The sequence below is a fragment of the Canis aureus genome, chromosome 8 (assembly GCF_053574225.1).
Source record: "Canis aureus isolate CA01 chromosome 8, VMU_Caureus_v.1.0, whole genome shotgun sequence".
Lineage (NCBI taxonomy): Eukaryota > Metazoa > Chordata > Mammalia > Carnivora > Canidae > Canis > Canis aureus.
This window is the reverse complement of record NC_135618.1, coordinates 14,177,532-14,204,209: the sequence shown is the minus strand read 5'-3', so window position 1 is coordinate 14,204,209 and position 26,678 is coordinate 14,177,532. Positions and strand designations below refer to the sequence as shown.

The window sequence follows — 26,678 nt, the reverse complement described above, 5'->3', positions numbered from 1 at the left end:
AGGTCAGGAGGAAGCTGCTAATACGAGTTCCTACTTATGAGTATTTGCAGGATTAACTTGTTTTAGTAATAGGTATTTCTGATAAACTCCTTTGTGTAGGGTATTACCATCACACCTAAAAGTTAATTACTTAATAGATTGCTCTCCTAATAAGGAGACTGGACATAGAAATTCCATTAGAAGATGTTAAGAAAAACTTGAGAGTTTTAAACAATTTTTGAGTGGAACACTATAGGACAATGTAATGAAGTGTACAAAAGACAAAAAAAAAAAAAAAAGGAACCAAAGTTCAGTTTCAGTAATTTGCAACTTAAATTTTAGGTCTTTGTTAGACCATTTTGCTTTAAAATTTTTACCATCTGAAAGGCTTAAGGAAATATTAAAACATCCCAGAAACCTGGCCTCCCAATATATATTCATGCAGGAAACAGAATTTAAAACTATGTGCCAGACCCAAGATTAGTCTGGTATAAAACCACTGGGTTAGTGTGTTAACAATGTATTTTCTCTCCAGACTCATGTTCCACGAGAGTTATTACTCTGAATCTTGATTTCAACTTATGATTACCTAGGAATAAGAGAATTAAGTTTTAGGAAACAAACTGCAACTTCTAAACTCACCAAAATGACTTTTATTTGTATGTGCTACATAAACAGTGAATGGTAATTCATGGCACTTGTTACTTGGTCCAGACATGAAAAGGTTTATGGAACCAGTAAATGACGTTTTAAAAAGGGTCTTCTGTCATAAATCCAAAGTAGACCTGTTTAGTACAATTCAATACTATTCCTTCAGTATTTTATAAATGGAATTTTCTTCTACTTGTATCCATTTCCCGGGGCTGAAAATTAGGAAAGAAAAAAAAAAAAAGTAAATCTATAGGTAACACTGCTTAAAAAAAAAACTCTTCTGGGTCCATTTTGGAGACTGAATAGTCCAGGTCTAACAAAGGCATTAGGAGTTACTGTTCTCATATGTATGTGTAATATATATATATATGATTTTGAAGTAAAAATTGTATGTGATTGCTGACTAGAAACAGACTTTAAAATGCTGACGTTTTCATTTATGAGTTAAAATGCTCTCCAAACTTACACAAAACTTCTGTAGCAACAGTTTTCAAACATACAACAGAATCAAACACTGGCTTATGAAGAGTGCTGGGCCCCACTCCCTAAGTTGCTGATTCAGTAAATCTGTGGCCTAACAATATGCCTTCCTAACAGGTTCCTAGGTGATGCTGCTGATCTACTTTGAGGACCACTATCTCAGGATACTTCAAATGAACCAGGGATCACCAGACCAAAATACCCTATCAGAGATTAGTTCTTTTGAGCTTCTGGAAATCAGAAGTATAACATATGAGCATTCAAAGCTTAAAGTACATGGCTTCCTTCTCATTCCTACTTTTAAAATGATCTAAATGGCTTTTCAAATAAGGCACATACCTTATGGACCCATTCATATTCTCCATATTTAGAATCAAAGGTTCCTTTCTGAAGAGATCTTAATTTTAAGGTAAAACGTGGTCCAAGTTCCTGAATTCCCACTTTCTTTTCACTCTTGAATATGTACCTTCAAAGATAAATGAAAGAATTAAGGGAAAACAGTCTGCATGAACTAAATGGAATTTCTTTAATATGACAGAGTTCAAAAGATAATTTATTTCTCATCTACAATACTTGTCACAATAGAAAACATATTTACATTGAAAATGTATTTCACGATTGAAGTCAAAATCTAAGGAGCTCAAGTACCTTCCTCACCTATGAAATCTGAAGAATATATAATCCCGTTGATTATGGAATGTGGCAACTTGCCTCCCAATAAATTGAGGATTATGGGGAAAGAGAGATGCAAACATACGTCCAATAGAATGACCCAGCCTCGTAGTAAAGTTATTCAAAATTACTTCAGGTATGTGTTCTGTAGGGTCCTTGCCTCTTCTCTGGAAAAAGGATGGAAAAAATAAGGAATTAATCTATATCCTGATATTGCAAGTTGAAGTTTCAGAATTTACATGAGACAAAAAATTTTAAAGATAATCCTTCTTAATAACAGACTACCACAGATGGCTTATCAGTCCCATGAAATAAAGCCTAAAATTATTTTAACATGCAGTGAATACCAAAAAGTCCTATTAGAAAAGTAACCTGTAAAAAAAAAAAAAAAAAAAAATAACCTGTTTGATAGTAATGAAGGCTATTGCCTGTCTGCCATAACTCAATTATAATCTCATAAGAAAACTGCCAGTAGATAAAACTGGCTTTAAGCAAGAGAACAAGTGTCCTTAAAAAGCAATTCAATATGTAAGTTATAGAGCTGCCTAAGCATATACTGCAAGGAGACCAATGCCAATCAAGGAATGCATAAAACTTACCTTAATTTCTTTACGCAAACGAACACTGCTCATTTTAAAATGAGCAGTTGGGCCACTCGGCAAGTGACTCAGAATTAATCCATCTGTTTAAAAAGCTAAGAACACGTTGAACTCTATAATTTAAATTGTGTAAATAACTGGTCCTCTGTATGTCCAAAGGCTCCTAAAATCTGTAGCTAGGTAGTTAAGTGTGTGTATTCTTCTGGGTTAACAAAGTTTCCTACCATACTGAAGACCCATAATCAACCCAGTATTTCAGGAAAACATTAACCTATGGTAGTCCCACTTTTTCTCTTCACAATATGATACATAACTCATCACCCTCAAAAGGGTATGTTGGGTATTCAATTAACCTAGGTGAAAAGACAAGATGGGCTTCTAGCATAATTTTAGCATTCCAAAGTTTAACTCCCATGTTCAGAAGCCTTATAACCCTAAATATGCACTTTGATACAAAAACATATACACACATTTCTATGTATATTTTTTATACATATGTAAGGTTAGTATATGCTGTCAGCTTTGAATGTTGTCCCGTAAGACCAGAGACTCCTAAGGTCTTTTCTTGAAGTCAGTGTTTCTCGAAAGACAAGCTTTTATTCTTGAGATTACTGTGCCAGCCACAAATTAAAATCAACTAATTAATAACCATTTATTGATTGTCTACCACAGACACTTCTACCAGACACACTAAACTATAAATGAAATACAGGACACCTGCCTACAATTGACAGGGTTAGGAGACTGGAATGGCTTTCTAGAATGCAGCTACCTAAGATTGCTACCTATACAACATTCCTCAAGTCTTTGTAACACAACTTGATTTTTTCAAACACTGAACCTTAGGTCAGAACCAGACTATCTCAAGTTCCCTGTAAACAGCCTGAGTTTTACAAAACAGATGTTGCCATCTTTTTATAAAGGCATCAACATTCTCCCATTAACCCATGGGTAGTCTTCAACTTCCTCCTTCCCTTCCTTGCCAAATTCTATTTACTGCTTTTACCCCCATAAATTCCTCACTTCCATAGCCACCTCTTTACCCTTACTGCTGTTCTCTTAGTTGAGGTCCTTGAGATTTTCCACCTACATTAAAACAGTATCCTAGTTGGTCTCTCTCACCATTCCAAGTAGATTTTCTAATACAGACTGTAAATCAAATTTATATGTAATAAGCTATGGGATGTTACTGTTATTTTATCTGTACCACAGTTTCTCATGCTAAGTGAAAAACTAGATCCACCTGGAGTCTTGACAGCTGTAGCTAATTTCAAACTACTCTCATCACAGCACATCTACAGAATAAAGACATCAGTACAGCTCTCATGTGGCCCCGAAGTTTAACTCCCATAAAAGGGAGTTATGCCTAGGTTTCCTAACTGGAAGGCACTGACACAACCTCTTATACAGCATACATATTAATCCTATCATATATTTTCTGTTCATGCTATTTCAAAATACCTGCCATATTGAACTCATCCATTACGGCCCACTTCATCAATGAGTTCATTTGTTATTGTTTTATATATTTGGGTGCTGCCATGTTGGGTGCATATTTACAATTCTTAGATCTTGTTGGATTGTCCCCTTTATTATGATACAGTGCTCTTCATCTCATTACAGACCTTGATTTAAAGTCTAGTTTGTAACTCTGATATGAAACATTGCTACTCCAGCTTTTTTTGACATCCATTTGCATGATAAATGTTTTTCCATTTCCTCACTTTCAATCTGCAGGTGTTTTCAGGTCTAAAATGGGTCTCTTGTATCTTTGTCCATTCTGAAACCCTATGTCTTTTGTTTGGAGCATTTAGTTCATTTACTTTCAGAATAATTATTGATAGATACAGGGACACCTGGCTCAACGGTTGAGCGTCTGTCTGCCTTTGGCTCAAGGCATGATCCCAGGAGTCCTGGGATCGAGTCTCCACTTCGGGCTTCTTGCAATGGAGCCTGCTTCTCCCTCTGCCTATGTCTCTGCCTCTGTCTTTCACAAATAAATAAAATCTTTAAAAAAAGAATTATTGATAGATACATGTTTAGTGCCATTTTATTACTTGTCGTTTCTTGAAATTTTTCTACTCAAAGAGTTCCCTTTAATATTTCTTGCAGGGCTGGTTTAGTGGTCATGGACTCCTTTAGCTTTTGTTTGCCTGGGAAACCCTTTATCTCTCCTATTCTGAATCATAGCCTTGCTGGATAGAGCATTCTTGGCTGTAGATTTTTCCCATTCAGCACTTTGAATACACTATGCCACTGTCTTCTGGCTTGGCTAGTTTCTTTTGAGGAATCCACAGCTAGCCTTATAGATCTTCCCTTGTAAGTTAGAGACTTCTTTTGTCTTACTGCTTTTTAAGACTTTTTTTATCAGTGTAGTTTCAAAGTTTAACTGCAATATATCTTGGTGTTGGCCTGCCTTGGATTTTGATGGGAGTTGTCTGTGCCTCTTGGATGCAGATGTCTATTTCCTTCCCCAGATTAGGGAGGTTTTCAACTATTATTTCCTCAAATTTTCTGGCCCCTTTTCTCTTCTGGCACTTATAATAGCAATCTAATGACATCTGATGGAGTCACTGAGTTCCCTAAGTCTGTTCTCATATTCCATAATTATTTTTTCAGCTTATTTTCCACTATTTTGCCTTCTGCTTCTTCCAGCCTTGAGTTCACTGTATCTAGTCCTTCCAATCTCAGTTACTGCATTACTCACTTCTGACTCTCTAAATCTTTTATCTCTGTGGTAAGGGCCTCCCCGAAATCTTCCATTCTTTTCTCAACCTCAGCAAGTATCCTTGATTGTTGCTTTAAATTCTCCAGCAGACAGATTACTCATATTTGTTTCATTTAGATCTCGGTTGTGACCTATCTTGTTCTTTCATTTGGGATACATTCCTCTGTCTGGCATTTTGTCTCTCTGCCTTCTTCTCTGTGTTAGAAAAGCCCCTTATGTTTCCTGCTCCAGAAGAGTAATGGCTTTGTGAAGTAGAATATACGGTCCAGGGCCTGGCACATCAGGGAGTATCTCTGGTGTGTGTTGCATGCACTCTACTGTTGCATTTTGGCTGCTCTATCTCCTTTAGGCCAGTTATCTGCAGAGGCTCTCCTTGCCTCCCATGGGCAGTGTTTGGCCCTTGGCCAGAATGTGGCAAGTTTTAACTAGGTATGCTCTGATCTGCTTGTTAAATGTGACCTGATAATCTTTCTCTACAACTGAACCTCAGCAGAACTCTGGTCAGGAGACATGGTGCTGGTCTTCTGGGGAAGGGGCTCAGCACCTTAGGACTGAAGTAAGCTTGACTAAGAAGATCAGTACTATTGAGGCCCACTTCAAATGCCACCTCTTTTTATACAGTTAAAATTAAGTTTTAAATCTCAGCTGTCAACTTTAGCACTTGTCATTTGAGTTATAATCATATAAATGACTTTCTTCCCAACTAATCTGTTAACTCCTGGTAGATTTGTAGTATTTGTAGTATTTCTGATAAATACTAGTGCCTAGCACATAGCAGATTATCAGTAATGTTTGAATTCTTTCCTACTTTTCAAAAATTCACCACAGGTTCAACTTGATAAGGTATAACCAAAAGTATTTCCAGATCATTTGAACACTGAAAAGAATCATAAAATCTCAGGGTGCTAAGAGAAGTAAAGGTTATTTCTTCCAACCAGGACTTGAATTCTCTCTAGAGCATTCCCACTAAATTGTAGTTTCTGTCAAAAGAAAACTACAAAATCCAAAATTATCAGTTCCTAAGTACTTGCACTGTACAAAAAAAAAAAAAAAAAAACTTATTTCTAATTCCTAGCATAAACCATGAAGAATAGGAGTCATTATTCCTATTTCAGTAACAAGGAAAAAAGGTTGAGAAGGATTTTAGGCAGATTAGCTCAAATTTCAGATCTAGGTGCAGATCTTAATGGGTGGGATTACAGCTGCGCACAAGCCCTAAGGCACAGAGGCATTCTGTTATGATTGAGGTGAAACTAACTTTTAGTACCCAAAGGACAAGAATGCAAAACAGCTTACAAAAGCCTGCCAAAACTACAGCACAAAGAGTTACTTAGCTCAAATTTCCATTTAGAAATACTGAATAGAGGATGTAGGTCTCCAGAAAAAAACTTCCATGCTTTTACTAAAATGCCAGACCAGGCAATAAGCCTTGGAAACATAATACATTTATATGATCTTTGTGGGAGCCCTGAAGATTTAGGTACTATTTCGTATGTTAAAATATGAGAAAACCAACTAGCTAAGAAACTTGACAAAAATTACAAAAATAGCAAGTAATGAAGTCTGTATTTGACATCACATCTGTCTGACCCAAAGCCACTGGACCACAGTTTAGATAGTTGACAAAAGCTCTTTTCTAAAGTAAAAAGTTTGTATCTCCATTAATTTCCACCATTTGGCTACTACTACTCTTTTAGAGCAGCCCTTCCAGTTTGTCATGTGTCCAAATTCTAATTTCCCACAGGCCAAATATCCTCAATTCTTTCAACTTTTCTAAGTGTCATCATTAGGGGTCATGACTTATTATTTGTAAGCCCACATTAGGTCTCTAGGAATCACACTACCATTTCTATTATGGTAACTACAAATTATTCTCCTTTTAATTATTCTACACGTTTTATCTGGGTCATGGCAAATACCCACATTTCTTATTTCCCATCCTTCTTCCATTTGCCTCTCTTGTATCTTTCTCAGAGTAGCAAAGTCTCATTTATGAGTTTACGCAGATATTCTCTGAAGCCAAAATATGTGACTTTATTCAGAGTTTCTAGGCCTTATCTTATCTTTTTATCCAAGATGGACTTCTAGTGCCCCTCACCAACGTACTTACTAGTCTTGAAAACCATGCTCTGTTAATAGAGAACAAAAAAGCATTTAGGACGTCCTCTTTCCTACTTCTTCCACCAACACTTTGCCATCAACTGCATTACTACATATCAATTATAAAAGAAAATGTAGTATCTCTGAAATTATAAAAATCAACATCCAGGCAAGATCATACTTATAAAAATTCCATTCAGTAGCATTAGGACTTGTAGAAACTGCATTAATTCTATACTTGAAACTTACAATCTTGAGATACACACACACACACACACACACACGCGCGTACGCGCGCGTGTGTGTGTATGTATATGTTTACACATGAGTATAATCTCATATTAGGATTAATTATTCTAGTTATTTCTCTATTATAAATTTGGTCTATGTACTGATGGTACCTTAATGATCTGAATTCACCCTACAAGGTGTCCAAAATGGTAACCAGAAAAATATTAAACATTCTGGGTAAAAAGACAATACCATTTTATAAGTAAACGAGAACATAAGCTTCCTAAAGGCAACAGATGGTATAAATGAAGTTTATATACCTATACAAAATAGCTCAGCTAAAACAAGGATACAATGTTTATTGAATTGATGAATGCGTGCTTGCAGCCTTAAAATGATGATAGTTTTTTAACTGTCAAAAATAAAGAGAGGATCATAGATTTTGCCACTTTATAGTGGGAGACAGTTTTAAGACAGCAGCAACTAACTACATTAAAAACATGTCTTCTGGAATAGTTAAGTATTCAAGAGATTTTAGTTATTTTGGTACATTAACCCATAATCCAAGCCAAATTATAATATGGCCAATAAAACATCACATTGGAAAGCTAATTTTAGTCTATTTTCGTCTCTGGAAAGCAACTTGTACAAGTGGATAATGTCTTTAACTTCTATGGAAAATAATAAGGCCCTAAGTGTTAGATTTAAAAAAAAAAAAAAAAACCTTTTACACTATTATTAAAAAAAAAAAAAAAGGCAGTGTTCATTGATTTAAAAAAATGTTATTCTGGCAACAGCAAAGTCCTGCCCTATTTTTGATGAATCCTTAATAATTTTAATAATCAACCCACTCAAATGATCATCTTTAAAATTAATGAGCTCAGAGGGGAGGCTGGCAGATTTTGCCAGAGTGCACACTCTATCCTCTATTTTTCTCTTTAACCATACTATCTACTCTACATTTTTGTTAGTCCACCCATAATTTTCTAGTTTAAAAAAGTTATGTTCTGAAAGTTATAGAAAACATCTCCTTATTCTTTCAAATATATCTTAAAAGAGGATGATGGTGAAATAGGAAAACTTTAATAAAGAAGGATACTTGGTATTTTACGATCTTCATTAATAACTATCAGATCTGTGAAATCTCTTGAAATGCACTGTGGAATAATTTTTTTCAAAGCCAGTCCTCTTCTGTAATAAACATGTGAGTTTGGTATAACTGTGGAGAGCTGTTCACAGAGTCGTACTGTTCTCTGCAAAACAAAAAACAGAAATCTTCAAAAGTGAAAAGGAATAAAAATTTTTAATGATTAACAGAAGTGTTATTAAAAAAGAACAAGGGTAGGGAAAGAATGAAATCTGAACAGTATTCAACCCTTATCAAAGGTTGATCATCCTAAAGTGGTGGTTCTCAACTGGGGGTGATTATTTGGCAATGTCTAGAAATATTTTTGGTGGTTGTGATTAGTGGCAGTGGTGGGGATGGCTGGTAGTGGTATCTATTGGAGAAGCCAGGGATGCTGCTAAACATCCTATAATGAACAGGACAACTCCCATAATAAAAAAACTATGCAGCCCAATTTGCTAATAGTGCTGAGACTGATAAACCCTATCCTGCAGAACCATGCTTCAAGAACCTATAACCTATATCACATCACAGTATTCATTTTATTTACCTTATTCATAGGCAGTGTCTATGGCAATTAATAATAATTTAACTCAGATCTTCTGAAAATAGTCTTTTAAATAGTAATGTAAGAAAATTAAGAATTCAATAACTATACTGAGTGATATGTTTACCCCATGAGGTCTATCTGATGTTGTGATGAGAATCTTGGGAGAAGTTTGTCTGTTGAAGTAAGATGCAAATTCATCTGTAGCTTCATCATAAGCAACCTGTGAACAGAAAAGATAATTTTATATCAAACACTCCACTAAGCTTCAATCTTAAAAGCTGCTCCAGCAGGATTCTATGACACTGACTACCTTCCTAAGCTGATATGGGATCTAAAGAAAGTCAATAGGGACTTCTATTAATGGCAACATGAATAGGTTGGGTGTTTTTTTATTTGTAGAATACAAGTATAAAACTGGAAAAAACTGTCAAAAAACCATTTCAAGACACAAGCTGTGTTTATTCTTCTCATGATTTATTTGTTTACTTTGGGAGGGGAAGAGAGTGTAAGAAGGGGGAGAGGCAGAGAAAGATGGAGAGAATCTCAAGCAGACTCTGTACTGAGTGCAGAACCTGACCCTAGGACTTGATCGCATGACCCTGAGCCAAAATCAAGAGTCAGGTACTTAACCAACTGAGTCACTCAGGTGCTCTGAGCTGTGTTCATTCTTGAAAAATGGCTAGGGCTATAGGCTAGAACATCAGGAATCTTGCTTAGAAATATTCCATTTCTTCTATCAACATGGCTGTGAAAATAGTAACTTTATCAACTTCAGGTCTGATGGTAGGCAAGAACCAGCAATCTTGAATCCAAGGGTGGTGGGCTGTATCTGGGAAAGGTGGGTTTGAAAACCCTTGCTTTGCTACTCCAAGGTTACTGGCCCAGTTCAGAGTGGGTGTGGACCAGCCAAAAATGTAAAGGAAAGCTAAAGAAGTGAAAGAACCATAAAGGGGCTGCAATAATCTCCACGAATCTCTGGCTGACAGCTGAATTACACATGGGAGAGTTCTAAGAAACCACTTCATATGAAAGGCTAGGAACACTTGAGAACTGGCTGCAACTTTCAATGCAGTCCTCAACACACACCCAGCTCAGCTGATAGACGTTTAGAGGCTCAAGGTATCTCAACATAATCTCCACCCAAATCACTGGCTTACCATTAAGCCACACAAACACAGGGACAATCTCTAGGAAGCCAGGCTTAAAATAACAATTAAAAAAAAAAAAAATGTAGAGACACATAGTGCTGATAAAGGAAATTCAACTTTTAATGTTTGTGGGCCCTGCTCCTGGGCTCCCAAGGAAGCCATACTTTTACCAAGTATGGTAAATGTTCACCAAACTTCAAAGCATGCACTCTATTGCTACCCTACCACACACTGTATCTGCTTTGTTAAAAAATAATAACCTAAAAGAAACATTTTAAACTAAACAGGAGTAAAAATCTCCCTAAATTCTGTTCCCATACCTCCAAAGCCTGCAATCTTGCACATACTAAAAGCATAAGATAAAGTTTGTAATTTTCTGAAATGTCCTTTGTCATGATGACTTGCAATTCTCAATGTAACAAAAAACATATATAAGCTGTATTAAACTTCCTTCTCCAGATAACTCTCTTCTCTGTCAAGATATTATATATCCTGGGCAGTATCCTACTGGGCTCTCTTCCTTTTCTTTTTCTTCAGAAATCCTAAAAGATTTGTTCACCTTGCACTGATAGTGCTACTCATGGGAAGACAGATTCATTACAGATTTTAAGTCCAGGCAAGTTACTAGAACAAAAAAAATCAAACAATAGAACAGTCCAGGTACTATAATATATTGCCTAAAATGTTTAGCTTTCAGCCAAAAAATTAGATATGCTAAGGAACAGGAAAGTATAACCCATAATCAGGAAAAAAGCAGCCAATAAAAACTGTCTCTGAGTGAGCCTACATGTTGAATTTAGTGAAAATTTCAAAGCAGCCATAATAAATATATTCAAGGAATTAAGAGAATACAGGAGCTTAATGCGGATCTAAGATGGCAAGAAAAAAAAAAATCAATGAATTTGAAATTAGATTAATAAATATTCAATCTGAATAACAGAGAAAAGAATCATTAAAAAAGGAGCAAAACTAAAGAAACCTGTAGGACAATGTTAACCATTTCAAAAGTGTGTGAAAAGAAGTCTCTGAAGGAAAGAGAAGGTAGAAAAAAGTATCTGAAGAATAATGGGTGAAAAATTCTAACATACAGATACAAGCTCAACAAACCCTAAGTAGGATAAAAAGAACAAGAACCTAAACAAATCAAAGTCAAACTGCTAAGAGCCAAAACTGAACATTCTGAAAGAAATAAAAATCATGTGCAGGGGACAAATATTAAAATAGCTGATTTCTCATCAGAAATTATGAAGGTCAAAATGCAATGGAATAGGTTCCAAATTAAAAAAAAAAAAAAGTCAACCAAAAATTCTATAATTTGCAAAATTCTTTCAAAATTGAAGGAAAAGAAGTATATTTTCAGATAAACAAAAACTGAGATAATTAGCTATTAGATCTATTATAAAAACAAAAACATAAGGAAATCCTACAAGCTGAAAGAAAATAAGACCGGATGGTAACTTAGCTGTAAAGGAAAAGAAAGAAGAGTACTATAAATGGTAAATACAAAGTAACCATAAAAGACTCTTTGTGTGTGTTATATGTGTATACTCTTAATTTCTTTTTTTTAATGATATTATTTAAAGCAGAAATTAAAACACTGGATTTATAACCTAGGCAGATGCTGTATATATGACAATACCATAAACAAGAGTGGAGGAAACAAAGCTATGCTGGTGTAAACCTGCTATAGTTTACCAGAATCACGTCTGTATTTACCTGACATAGATAGTGATAAATTAAAGGAGGATATAATTCCTAGAGAAACTGCTAAAAGAAGCCTAAATATAAAATTTAAAAGATTAAAAGGAATTAAAATAGCATACTAAAGATATTTTTTAATACAATAGAAAGCATTCTGTCTCTCATGAATAAATAAATAAAATCTTTAAAAAATACATTAAAAAAATACAAAAGAAAGCAGTCAAGGAGGAACAGAATAAAAATAAAGATATGAAATCTGTTGAAAAAAGCAAAATGGCAGATGTAAATATAACTACATCAAAAATCAACATTAAATACTAATTGTCAATAAAAGAATAAAAGAGCAATATCCAAGCATATGATGCCTGTGACACTTTAAATTCAAAGATACAAACTGGTAAAAAGTGAAAGCATGAAAAAAGAAGATATACTATAAGAAAGTGTGTTGGCCATGTATATATGAGACAAAACAGACATTAAGAAAAGAAATGTTCCAAAAAAAAAAATTTTGTAATGGGCAATTTAAGGGATGAGACAATAAGAGACACTGGATTAAGAATCAATACGTTAGGAAAATTTAATAATTATAAATGGGCATGTAACCCCAAAAAAAGTAAAAAAAAAAATTTTTTTTAAATAGGTATGTACCTAACAACAACAACAAAAAACAAACAAAAAGACATGAATGCAAAAACTGAAAGGAATGGAAGAAATGAATAATCAACAATTATAGTTGGAGATTTCAATACTCCTTTCTCAGTAACTGATAGAATTAGGAATTCAGCAACTATATAGAAAACATGAACAACACAATCAATTTAAAACTCTCAAAACAGCAGAATATACATGTTTTCCAAAGGAACACAGAACATTGTACAGAAGAGATCTTGCCCCAGAACACATCTTTACTTGAAAAGGACTAAAATCAAACAGCGTATGTTCCAAGAACCACAAAAAAACTGAACTAGAAATCAATAGCAGAAATATATCTGGGAAATCCTCAAATATTTGGAAATTAACACACTTCCTGATAATCGATGAGACGAAGAAATCACAAGAGAAATTAAAGATATCTCGAGCAGAATGAAAATGAAAGCACAGTAAACCTATCAAAATGTATGGGATGTTGCTAAAGCAGTGCTTAGGAGGAAAACCATAGTTTTATTTGATTATATTAAAAAGAAATAAAAGTATAAAATCATAATGTAAGCTTCCATTTTAAGAAACTAGAGAAAAAGAAGAATAAATGAAATCTTAGGTAAGTAGAAGAAAGGAATAAAGATCAGGGGAAAACTAATGAAGGGCAGCCTGGGTGGCTCGGGATTTAGCTCCGCCTTCGGCCCAGGGTGTAATCCTGGAGTCCTGGGGATAGTGTCCCACATCAGGCTCCCTGCATGGAGCCTGCTTCTCCCTCTGCCTGTGTCTCTGCCTCTCTCTCTCTCTCTCTCATGAATAAATAAATAAATTTTTTTTTAAAAAGGAAAGGAACATAACTGTAGTCCCCCTTATAAACACAGATGTACATACTCTAAACAAGGTACTGATAAACCAAAACAGTGTAAAAGATAAAACATCTTAATTAAATTGGATTTATCCCAAGAATGCAAAAGATACTAAACATTAGAAAATCTATTTCATTTCCTACATTAATACAACAAAGGAGAAAAACTGTATATCCATCTCAATATTTGCAGAAAAATCATAATTATCTAAATATTTTCAGAAAAAGCATCTGATAACATTTTATATATTCATGATAAAAACAAACAACCCTGCCAGCAAGAAAAGAATGGATTTTCCTTAATGCATAAAGAGAATCTAAAATTGAAGACACAAACATTAATGATGAAATATTAGGAGGATTCTCTTTAAAATCAGGAACATGGCACAGATAACACTACTGATACTTCTATTTATTTGATATGAGATGTCATGAAATGAAAATTATTTAAACAAATTATTAGAAACAAATTTAGGTAAGCTACTGTTTAGACGATCACAATCCAAAAATCAATAGCATTTTTATAAATGAGCAAATAAAATAATTTTTAAACGGATGTGATTTACACTAATAAAAAACATAAAATACCCAGCAAGAGCCCTAGCAAGATTTATGTGTAAAACTGGCATGAAGAAAATTATAAAAATCTTTGAAACACATTTTTAGTAAAGAAGACCTACTTTAAAAAAGCAATATATAAATAGATTCCCTAAGTGATCTGCTTTAATTTATAATTTTATATGGCAGACCAAAGGTGCAGAAAGAGAATGTTCCTGAAGAGATAGACCAGAAAGAAGATGGAGGTGAAGAACATCCTGCTCTAACAAATATCAAAATTCACCATTAAGATAATTAAGAAAATAAAGAAGGAAAAGAAAGAAAGAAAGAAAGAAAGAAAGAAAGAAAGAAAGAAAAGAAAGAAAATAAAGAAGCGATAAAGCAACAAACTGATCAATAGCCCAAAAAAGGACAAACATGTATGGATACCTGATGTATGAAAACATTGTAATTCACTGTGGGAAAGGTTGTATCTACTCCAAAGGCTGGGGAAACTGGTTACATATAGTAGGGGCAGAAAAAGGGGTAAGGGAAGAAAAAAATTGCTTTTCTTTCTCATACCAAACGAAGAAATTGATTCATGATGATTAAGCACATAAATGTGAAAATCAGTCCTTTAAAAAATATGAGAACATATGATCACAGGATAAAGATTTCTTACCTAAGACCAAAATAAATAAATAAATATTTTTTAAAACTTTAAAACCTCAACTATATTAAGGACTTTTATTCACCAAAGACAGCACAGAAAAAGGAAAAAGACATCCAGAAATTAGAAGATACTTATACATATATGATTAGTATCCAAAATAAAAAAGAAGTTCTATAATCAATAAAATATAGGATAAAAAACTAGGCAAAAGACATGAATGAGCTGGCGTAACGTTAGCAAAAACACAGTGCATATATGAAAAGATGCTCAACCACTTTAGGAATCATGGAAATGCAAACTCAAACCACAATGAGATAGTCCTTTATCACTGGCAAAGTATTGGTCAGAATGTAGAAGTACTGGTCAGAATGTAGATGACCAGAAATATTACCCTTATTAAACACAAGTGAAAAATGATACAACCACTACTTTGAAAAACATTTTGGCACCACTATATAATGTTGAACATTTAAACATCTCATGACCCAATAAATTCTCCCCTAGGTAAATATTTAGGAAAATTTTACATATTTGTAACCTCTAAGTATCTATGATTTCCAATTTATCTCTGGCCAAGACCTCTTCCATATCTTGTCAATGACAATTCCATCCTTCTTTCTAATTGCTCAGACTAAATACCTCAATACCATCTTTGAATATTCTTTCTCACACCCCATGTCCAATTTATCAAGAAATTACAATGGCTCTAATTTCAAAATATACCTGGGAAAAAAAACAAACCTTAGAATCAAATGGATTCTCAATACTCATTGTAACTGTAGCCCAAGTCATCATCATCATAATCTCTTTCCTGGATTACTTCAGTAGTTTTCTAAATATCTGTTTACTTCTCTAATTACATTCTCAGTATAGCAACTGATTACTATTAAAAATTAAATGTGATCATATCATTCCTCTGTTGAAAACCATCCAATGGCTCATTTCACTAAGCATAAAAGCCTAAGTCCTCATGATGGTCAACAAAGCCACTGCTCTGGCTTCTGCTTTTCCCAATACTTTCCCTGGCACCTCTTCTGTAACCCTCTCTCTTGCTCACTGATTTCAGCATACTGACTTCCTTGCTGTTCTTAAAACACACTGAACATGCTCCAGGAGGAGCTCTAAGTGTTAGAGCTTTTGCATTAACTGTTTATGCACTAGTTTTTACACTGGTCATTCCTAGGAAACAAATGAGGCAGAACTGCAAGGAGGCCAATTGCTTTATATCCTTCAAGTCTTTCCTAAAAGGCCATCTCAATGAAGCCTACCCTGACCATCATTATATAGAACTGCAACCCTAACCAACAGAAAAATAGGCTAGAGACATGAACAAACTGATTAAAAAGAAAAAAAGCATAAAAAGATGTTCCACCTCATTCATAACAAGTGAACAAAAATTTAAAACTATACTGAGATACAATCTCTGCTCCATCAGACCGGAAAAAATTATTTGTAATTGCAAAATCTTGAGTGAAAGTTTGAAGAATAACATATGTTTATATAATCTCAAAGTATATCCCCTACAAACAGTTATTACAAAGGGAAAAACAAAAAGCTGCATGGGAAAACCAACAATACATTACTCCTAATAAGAGGCATCAAAACAATATCATATCTGTGGTATACCTGTCAAAATTACAAAAACTGAATATAATTACGAGCAAATATCAAAGTCATATTAGTGACATTTCACAAAAATTCCTAGACTGCACTCTTCAAAAAGTCAATGTCATTAAAAACAAAGGGAGTCCACTAAATTACAAAAAAAAGGAAGAAAAAAAAAAAAAAAAGCAAAGGAAGTCCAAAGAACTATTCCAAACTAAGGGAGGTTAAAGTCATTGTAACAGAGTAAAAAGCATAAGCTGGAATTTTTCTTTTGCTAAAAAGGATACCATTTGGACAACTGTAGACAATCGAATGAGCTGTGTAGATGAGATCATCATCATGCTCATCATCATCAATGTTAGTTGTGTGATTATCAAGAAAAATACACTTGTTTATAAGTAAAATGCACTAAATAATATAGGAGTACACAGGCTTCATGTCTGCCATTTACTCTCAAGCATATCAGAGAGAATACAAAAGAAAAGCATGTGTAATATTAAGGAAATCTAGGTGAAGGATATACAATGAATTCCCACTTTTCTATTAATTCTGTATTTATGTTAAACTAAATCAAACATACACACACTCCTATACATATAAAATTGCAAACTCTACTTCAAGAAGCCCTGAATCTACTTCACTCTATTTTTTAACATTTATTTTGGGGAGGGGGGGAGCAGAATGAGCGAGAATGAGAGCATGGGGGAGAGGGAGAGAGAAAATCTCAAGCAGACTCCCTACTGAGCACAGAACCCAATTTGGGATTTGATCTTACAACCCTGAGATCACGACCTGAGCAGAAATCAAGCTGGACACTAACTGACTGAGCTACACAAGTACCCTTCCTTCTCCCTATTTTTTTTAACTTTAGTAACCTATCACCTGCTAACATATGATAATTCGTTTTATTATGTTCACTGTTTGTCTCTCTCCCTAGAATGTAAGTTCCGGGTGGGCTGACATCTTTTGTGTATAAATGGCAGAGTGTTTGGTGCACTGATAGATCCCAACTCCCTAAAACAGATTCCAATACACAGCAGGCAATCAATAAACATTCACTGGAAGACTGACTGAATGTATGAAAGACTATAACTGAAAACGTTAAAGAATGTCACTAACAGCAATGTTTGAAAGCAAACATACCCAAAACCAAATATACTATACCAAAAAAAAAAAAAGTTTAAAAACCTTGATTCTCTCACTGTACTGTCACAAATATTTAAGAAGAAAATGTGAAGTGACATATGGATTATTATCTTGAAACCAAGAGTTTTATGAGGACACAGAAAATACCACCAAATGTTATCCTTATATCAAAATGTCTAAAACTACAAAAATCTATAGTATGAAGAATGCTTTTCAGAGGATATTAAAAACAACAGAAGCATTACATAAGATTTTAAACAACAAAAAGTTCACCTACACATATCATACATTTCTAGAAAATAAGTAATCACTGCCTTTTTCTATATCATCTGAGAAATTCAATTATGAAATCAACTATAGCAAATAATATGCCAAAATTACAGTTGACAGAGTCTATTATACAACTTCACCAGCTGGTACTTTAAATTAAATATCAACATATGAACAAATAATTTATCAAATGTGGCCATCCAAATTTATTTAAGACTTCTAATATTACCTCTTCATCATTAGGATCTACTATAGTTTCATCATATACTCGCTGGTTGTCAATGGTCTTTGGTACAGGCTTTGGTGGAGCCTAAATAAAAGGAAAAAAGATTAAGTTTTAGAAGCAATTTACATTAACAATTTTGCATTTTGATTGGGGATGAATAACAGAAATTTCCAAATATCCAAAAACTAAATCTGTTCCTCATTTCCATCACTACATCAATCCTAAGAAGACAATCGAATGATTTTAATTTTTTTTTTCTTTTAATTCTTTTCTATTTTTTTTTTAATTTAATTCTGTACAGAGACATAAACATACTGGAAGAATTGCCAACTGAATAAAAAGACTTAAAACCATGCAGGAGTAGCCAAAAGAAATGGAATTAAAACAATTATCCACTAGAAGAATATCAAACAGAATGAAAAAAAATACAGTTGATGCTTAAATAACATGGATTTGAAACGTGTGGGTCCACTTATTTGCAACTTTTTAACAAGACTATAAATATATTTTCTCTTGTAATTTTCTGAATAACGCTTTCTTTTCTTCAGCTCATTTTACAGTAAGCATACAGTATACAATACACATAAAATACATGTTAATTGATTATTTACATTATTAGTACACTTCAGGTCAACAGTAAGATTAGTAATAGTTAAGTTTTTGGGATTTTCAACTGTGTAGGAGTGGAGATGGTGGTCTGCACCCCAACCTCCATGTTGTTCAAGAGTTGGCTGTACAAAGGTGTATACATATATATATACACATATATACATATACATATATATATATGGCTTTGTTCTAATACTTCCAGATAGCTATTCAGAAATAAGTAACAAAAGCTACAAATCTATCTGCTGAACTAGTAATTCTAATCTGAGGCATTTATGGTAAGGAATGAAAAGGAGGAGCAATTTATATAAAGAAATAAGCAGTATCATTATTATTAATGGAAATGAATAGCAAATAGGGCAAATATCCAACAGCAGGGTAATGACTGTGACTATGGAATACTGCAAAATTGGCAACATGCATACTCAGCTTAGACCAAAAAGTTGTATAAATGAAATGCTAAGGAGCAGAAACACAGAACTGTAAGCATACACTGACTAAAACAAATTCAAAACATATGTACACTAGCAGAGAATATGAAGAAGTAAACTAGGATTTTATTTTTTATTATTTTACGAAACAAATATTAAGTTTTAGGTAATTTTTAAAAGGAAGCAGTTCTAGAAAGTTATCTTTCAGGTTCCAGAAACAAGAGTAGTGAAATTTCCAAATGGTCATTGGCATATTTGTTTTAATTGACTGATCACTGAGAGTTAAGAGGCAAACATTGCTTGATAGGATTCTGCAGGTCAGAACAGTCTAATGCTGGCAATTTCATGGGATTTAACCTAATCCTATTAAAAGAAGGCATGAAAAAGCAGAATGTTTGGTTTTTATATAGTATTCATACTTTCCTTTCCTCAAAAATGTTTATCATTACTTGGTACCTCACCTTAAGAGAAGGGGGTAGTGGACAGTTGTATGTTTTAAAAATTTTGCAAGTATGTATCACGACCTAACAGTAGCTTATAAATAAAATAAAATTAAAAGAAAATAACTTGGTTGTGGATGTATTTAGTAGTTCTATTAAAAATTTCCAGTGGAAAGACTTCATTTCTTATCAATATCACAAAAATAGCCAAACCCTTTCTGGAAGCATTACCTCTGCTCTTTTTGCCATAATCCATCCAGGTATCTCACTTCCCTTCCACTCCCCATTCTCAACAGAAGAGGCTCTGTCCTGCCCATCCCCAGTCTTGCCTGACAAAGAAAAAGCCTTTGCTTCAAGTCACAAGAACTCCAACTACAGGCATAGAGCTTCCCCATTCCCAAAGTCAGGAAGATGAGTCTCTGTCTCTCAAACACATAAAATTAAGAAAAATGAGCACATTGAAACAGACATACCATTTACGTGAAATTTTGAAAAAATGTAAAATATCACTATGTGTTCATCCTTTAGGGACACAAAAAAAGAAGTGCACAGAAACAAAACATGGCAATTTCATAAGTGATTATCTTTGGAGGGGAAATTAAATAGGAAGAAGCACATAAAAGACTTTGAATATTATCTGCTAATGTGCTGTTTCTCAGCTGGGTAAAGAATAGAAAGGGATTTGTTATTTTATTTTCACATCTTTTACATATTGGGAATATTCTATAGTAAATTACAAAAGAAAGTGATACAACATAACTATCAGGGAGCATTCCTCAAAATAAGACAGAAAGCACATGACTAAAAATTTTATTTACCTTATCACCAAGAGCTTCTCTCTCTTTTTTAAGTTTTTTCTTAATCGCCAACTTTTCCTAAAAAGTTAAAAAAAATATTGAGAAACCACCAGTTTTATCACAAACACATGCTGAAACTACACATTTCTAATGCTATGAATACTTAAACTGAGCAATCTTGTAATGTATTAAACGTCCTGACAAAGATTTTCACACTTAAGTTATTATAAACCAAATACGTTGGCCCATCAATAAATAATAAAGCTCTTGCTCCCTCAAAAAAAATCTAAATTGAAAAAAAAAAAAATCTAAATTGGCAAGTTTGAATACTTAACGTTTTACTACCGTTTTCTTTCACTATAAAGCCTCAAGTTAAGTAAAAAATGTAAAATGTATATCTAAACTAGTTAAGTTTTTGTTTTACTTTGCATCCCTAACAAGTTGCATTTCTAAAGAAAACCACGGCCATGCTGGTTGCTTCTCTTGGCAAGTATTAAAAATAAATGACAACGGGAGATGAGTTTTCATATTGCTTCCAATAAACCACCACTAGTTATCCATAAATCTTATAATCGAAGTATGTTTTTAGAATTAATTAAGAACTAGCAAGATGAGTTACAACTGTACTGTAAATCGGTACCTTCCGGAGATGTCTGAACAGAATGCTTAACACACAATCGAATGTACTTTCTTCTCCCCCCCCCCCCCCCAAGTGCCTAGCTACCTTCTATCCATCAGGGCTCAGATTAGGGTCAAGAAATCTCTCGGGAGGGCAGCCTGGGGGGCTCAGCGGTTTAGCGCCGCTTTCAGCCCAGGGTGTGACCCTGGGGATCCGGGATCGAGTCCCACGTCGGGCTCCCTGCATGGAGCCTGCTTCTCCCTCTGCCTGTATCTCTGCCATATCTGTGTCTCTCATGAATAAATAAATAAAATCTTTAAAAAAAAAAAATCTTCTGGGAGACCCTGCATACGCTTTCACCTAGAATGAGTTAGATTCCCTACGTACTCCACTTTGGCACTTCTGAGTAAGGCACAATTCACGGCCTCATAAAACCTACCTAGTAAGAGGAGTCAGGCAAGCAAAAAGAGTACGCGCGTGAACTTTTATGACGTAACAAACGCTTGCTTCCAAGGGCAATTTATGCACAAATAAGCACTCCTTGAGCTTTAACTCTTCATATTCCTCTCCGAGAACAGGACGAAGACAACGCTATAACTACAATTACTAGAAACTTTACAGAAATAATTTCGGTATTGTTGCTGCCCAGGAAGCGGAGCAGCGTGGTTCTGGGTTTATACACCGCCTGTCAGGCTGCTGGAACTGGCCGAAGTCGGGTGGGCAGGGAGGGCGTCCAGGTCGGGAGGGGGGCTCTGGGGGCTAGGAGGGCGGGACATCGGGCTTCCGCTCCCAGCGCGGGGGGCCGAGGGAGGGGCCGGAAAGGAGGCGAATCCTCGACGCTGAGGCAAAAAGCTGAACCTGGCGAAAGTCTCCGAAGTCGTGCGAGGGGACCGGGACACAGGAACGGTTGTCACCCGCCTCGAGGAGGTACCGCCTCCGCGGGCACCCGGCGAGCGCCGCCGCGCAGACGCGACTCCCCGCCTCCCCTTCCCCCCCCCCCGCCCCCCGCACTGCCGCGCACGCGCGTCGAGGATGCGGCGCAAGCGCCCTGCCGCCTCGGCCGCGTCCTACCTTCCGCTGCTGCTGTTTCCACCGCGTGAACATTAAGTGTCGCCGTTGTTTGTTCTTAATTTCCGAAATGCTGAAGCCTGGGGGAAAGGCAGCCGATTTCGGAGGTTGGACCCCACTTTCCGTCGCTCCATCCTCAGCGGCTGCAGCCTCCTGGGGCTCTTCGGCGGACGCTTTCCGCTTCAGGCCTTTCTTTCCGCCGCCGCCGCTCTTCCCCCCGGCCTTCGCCATGCTGTTTGCTGGCCTTGGCGTCTGTACGGAAACGGAAGTAGCTTCCCCCTCAGGCTCCTTTGCTTAGTCTTTTACTTCCGGGGTCAGGAAGGTCTTAAAAAACGTGGACTAGTTTGTGAGCTTCCGCCATTTAAAAAGATGAAATTTAGTTTTGAGGAGAGTTTAATAGAGGATTCGCCCAGCTGTATGAATACTGTAACGATGAGTTCAGAGACCCCCGTTCATAGTGCCTACTATGTGCCGAGCCAGCAAAATATTGGAACAAAGGAGGCTTTATTGTATAAAGTTTACATCCCACTGGAAGGAGACCTGAAATGAACACACGAATAGGGTGGCCAGCTATGAAGTAACACGTGGCCCAGAGAAGATAGGATAGGATAGAGGAAGGTAAAGGCACAGGTTGCAGCTTTTAAGGGGAGATTGTCAGAGTAGCCTTCATTGAAAAAGTTACATTAAGCAAAGACTTGAAAGCAGGAATGGGTCAATGATGCGGTTATTTGAGAGAAGAGCTGCTTGTTCGAGTAAAGCTGTTTATTTAGGAGAAAAGCTGTCCAGGCAATGGAAACACAATTCTGGGACTCCTAGTTGATAGCAAGCATGCTATGTTTGGGTAACAGCCTGGAAGCCAGGGATAATGTGAGAAAGGGAGGGGGTAAGGGCTTAGAAGTAACAGATTGTGTCGGATTTTGTGAGAACTTCGGCTTTTATTTTATGTGAGATTCACATCTCCTGGAGGATTTTGAGAGAAGAAACGGCATGATTTGTCTTTTACATTCTGAAAGCGTCTTTCAGGCTCTTCTTTGGAGAATAGACTTTATTTAGGGGGAGGAAGGTGAAAGGAGGGGAGAAATGATAGGAGCCTGAACCACCAGAGTGGTTCTAATGGTGAGAAGTGATCAGATTCTTGTGCAAGGTCGAATTCCTGATGATTGAATGAGGTTCTTGAGATAAAGCCAAGAGTCGAGGATGACCCCAAGACTTTTGAACTCTGCGACTGGAAGGGTGAGACTAGAGACACTTCAGGTAGAGCAAATCTGAAGGATAAGATCAAGATTTCGGTTCTCAAATAATTGAGTTTGAGACACGTAGTAGTCAAGTGATGATTGTTGGCAGTTGAGATGTATGATTGAGCAGCAGGAGAGAGAGCTATGGACTAGAGATAAAGAATTTAGGAGTCATTGGCTTATAGATGGTATTTTAAATCATTACAGTGAGTGTGGATGAAGAGCTGAGAAAGAAAAGAGGACCAAGGACTGATCGCTGGAACAGCCCTACATAAAGAGCCGGAGAGAAAAGGAGGACCCAAGAAAGGAGAATGAGAAGGGAAAATGAAGAGAGTGTCATGGAAGCCAAGCGAAGAAAGTGCTTACCCAATGGTTAAATTTTTCTGCATTCCTCATTTTAATTTTATGAAAATGTCCCCCAGAGACAAAAGAATTCCTTTTGCTTTACTGTTAGAAACTGTCTTAATTTGAAATTATATGTGTCAGTATCAACATTGGGTGTTCTGATAATCCAGTAGTTTGGTATCCATACTGCATTTTTTAACGCATTTAAATTCTTTTAAACAGGATGTTGAAAACATCAAAACTGCATCTTCCAGAATACAAACTCCATCAAAATCTGCTATGAAGCCACAAGTACCAAATTGTGATTAGAAAACTAAAATAATTATACTTAGATTTTTTAAAAAATGGCTTTGAATTATGCAATACAATAGAGGGAAAAAAGGTTGAGCCTTAAAGTCATTGACCTATGGGTTTGGCTGCAATAAGTCATAAAATATTAAGTTGCTTATTTAAAGAGGAATAACCAGATCAAAAACAAGGAGGAAGAGGGGGAAGCAAGAGGATACGTATCAGCCTTCCTCTAAAAAATAGACTGAAAAAATATTTTGGAAGTATCTTCTAGACTTATTATTTCTCCCTACATATAAAATATCATTTCCTCATAAGGACACAAAACAATCCTGAAATGGATTTAGATTTATTCAGAGGTACCATACAAATGAGACCATAGTTGCTTAACATAGAGACTTCCTATTTTTCCTTCATAGCTTATTTGTAATAACGGTTGTGTGAGTTGAGTGAAAGGATTTCTGTGATCAGAATAAAATCCCTATTCTGAAGAAGTCAAAAAGCATTGGTCAATTCAGCAAATATATATTTAAGCTACCCGATAAGTCAACAGTGTGAATGAGTATGATGGAAGCAGTGGGCTCTATATTCAAGTCTGTGTTTAGGCTTTAGTCAGTCACTTAGATGGTATAAAATCTCAATTAAGTCACATAATCTCTGTGAGACTCAATATCTTGACCTGTAAATGAGGCTAATTATACTAACATGTAGAAACACATCCAATAAATGCTAATTAGCTGTTTTTATAGTTCCAGGTATGAGACTATGCCAAACATTATGGAGAAAAAAAAAAGACGTCATAATTGTCCTCAAGTAGCTTAGAGCTTAAAAGATGTTGAAGCACAATTCTAGTGTATGTATTAAATAGTGGTCCGTGTAAAGTGCTTCTCACCTTGATGTCCATTTCAGCTATTTGTTTTTTCCCATTAATTGCTTCATTGTCTGATATTTTCAGGACACATTTCCAATAGAGTGTATGTTATTTTCAAAGAAACACTTATTTTATATATTTAATAAATATATTGTTTTGCTTATTTGTTTTAGCTCTGACATATGAGATAACCTGAAATACAACTTTTGGACGCCAGATGAATTCAATGATCCAAACTAATAAATGACCAACTTTCTGTTCAGAAAATTGGATTGATTATTTTACAATATGACTTGAGCTCTTTATGTCACAAAAATTCTTCCAAAGGCACAAAATACGAATCCATTGCATAAGAATAAGGGGCACCAGTTGGGGCTTAGAAGATATTTTATTTACAATGTGGTATAAATATTTGACAAACACAAAGTAAATTAATGCTTCCTGACTTTGAATTATGCCATATAATTTTTGGAAAGGATTGTTAAAGAAAAACCAACATGAAGGCCACAGTTTGAAAATATGCCTAGCCCAGCACTTATAGTCATGTAACCAAAACTTAAACTATCCTGATTTCCCCAAAATTCTGACTGGCCTAAAACAAGAGTTAAGCGTTTTATAGGTCAATGTCACCTTATAGTTTCCTACCCAATCAGCTACACACAATTAAGCTTGCACACACTAAAAAGACTAAGTTTTTAGTAACCAATCAAAATTGAAAAAAAAAAAAAAAAACCAATGTATTCCCTCATTCATATTTTATAAACTGAGCTGTAACTGCTAAAAGCTGAGCTCCCAACCCCTTTTAGCTTGAAGTCTCCCTGTCTGTGAACAGTTTTGCTTTTTGCTCAATATAATGTTCATATGAAACAAAGCTCCTAGAAGTTTCTTTTGATAAGAACAATAGAACTATTACAAAACTAGCATCTCATCTGTGGATGTTTCATAGGTACCCAAGAGCTGTTTTTGGCACTTAAACTACTTATCTCAAGGAATTTTAAGAGTTCTCTTTTTTGTTTATTCTATAAGTGATTAATGAGGTTTGTTTCTCAGGCTTTACTGACCCAGGGAGTTAGTTGAAAACTTATTACCGGAATTCATAGTGTCAATAATACTCTCAAAATAGCTGCTCTCCTTTGAAAGAAGTTAAAGTCCAGAAGAATAAAAGCAGTACAATTTTGGGAGGAGATGTTAGAGTCACACCCTTTCCTACCCGAAAAAAATTAGTGACTTAAACATCAAGACTTTACAAATATTAAAAACATGAAGAGTAATCATGTATCGTGTGGTAAATACTGTCATCTCTGTATACTCCACACTATGAAAGAGACCTAATGCATGTACTGGCCTTTCCAGAAGCCAGAGATATATTAGGAAACCAGAAGTTTCCTTCTAGAAATAAGTCTTCAGATCATGATTTTGAAATAATTTCTAATCATTCCCTTGAAGCTTTTAACTTTTTTCAGTATATTCTAAACTTGGCCATGATGCTATAGGATACAAGAGCAGTTTTTGCTCTATTTTCCAAGTAGTTTGATCCTTAGCAGTAAGGTGAGCTGTTTGGATAAACAATTTTTTTCTACCTGTTAATATTTCCAGAGTGTATATAGCTCCACATGTCTCTTCTTTGTCAATAAACTCTTCTTTACTTTTCTCTTTTATTTCTTTCTTCTCTTTTCTTTTTTGAATTAAGTAGGCTCCAAGCCCAATGTGGAGCTTAAACTCATGACCCTGAGATCAAATGTTGCATGCCCTATCAACCCAGCTGGCTAGGCACCCCTGGTGATGCATATTACTGGCTCTTACCTGATCAGGGAAAGCAACACCACAATCAAAGTTCAGTTTCACTAAAATAATATCTCTTAAAATGTGTTCTGATTGTTTGAATTCATCAAGGGAGCTTTTATTTATATCTTTGGAATGTATATGGTGCCTCTGGCTTGTGTTTCTGATAGTAGAGCAATAATAAATATAATTTAAATAACAACCTGGAATGGCTTTTATGTGTCTAAGAATTTTTTCCATTGATTCATTCATTCAACACATATTTATTAA

At 35.4% G+C, this 26,678-nt stretch overlaps 1 protein-coding gene and 1 long non-coding RNA gene across 3 annotated transcripts; one reads left to right on the top strand and one right to left on the bottom strand.

Annotated features, from left to right (window-relative positions):
* Positions 1 to 609: 609 nt before the first annotated feature.
* Positions 610 to 22,158, bottom strand: RPF1 (ribosome production factor 1 homolog). Its single transcript, XM_077905231.1, has 9 exons — positions 21,891 to 22,158; positions 20,222 to 20,278; positions 17,927 to 18,007; positions 9,241 to 9,336; positions 8,540 to 8,693; positions 2,382 to 2,464; positions 1,768 to 1,949; positions 1,450 to 1,576; positions 610 to 842 (listed from the first exon to the last, which is right to left on the bottom strand). The coding sequence occupies exons 1-9, from the start codon at positions 22,116 to 22,118 to the stop codon at positions 801 to 803; spliced, it is 1,050 nt and encodes a 349-aa protein (XP_077761357.1). The 5' UTR covers positions 22,119 to 22,158; the 3' UTR covers positions 610 to 800.
* LOC144318348 (uncharacterized) lies at positions 21,760 to 24,913 on the top strand. Of its 2 annotated transcripts, XR_013384219.1 has the most exons (3): positions 21,837 to 21,994; positions 23,330 to 23,494; positions 24,800 to 24,913. It is a non-coding gene; the product is annotated as an uncharacterized LOC144318348 (long non-coding RNA). The 2 variants fall into 2 exon arrangements; XR_013384218.1 differs by lacking the exon at positions 24,800 to 24,913 and having other exon boundaries at positions 21,760 to 21,994; positions 23,330 to 23,632.
* The last annotated feature ends 1,765 nt before the right edge of the window (positions 24,914 to 26,678 follow it).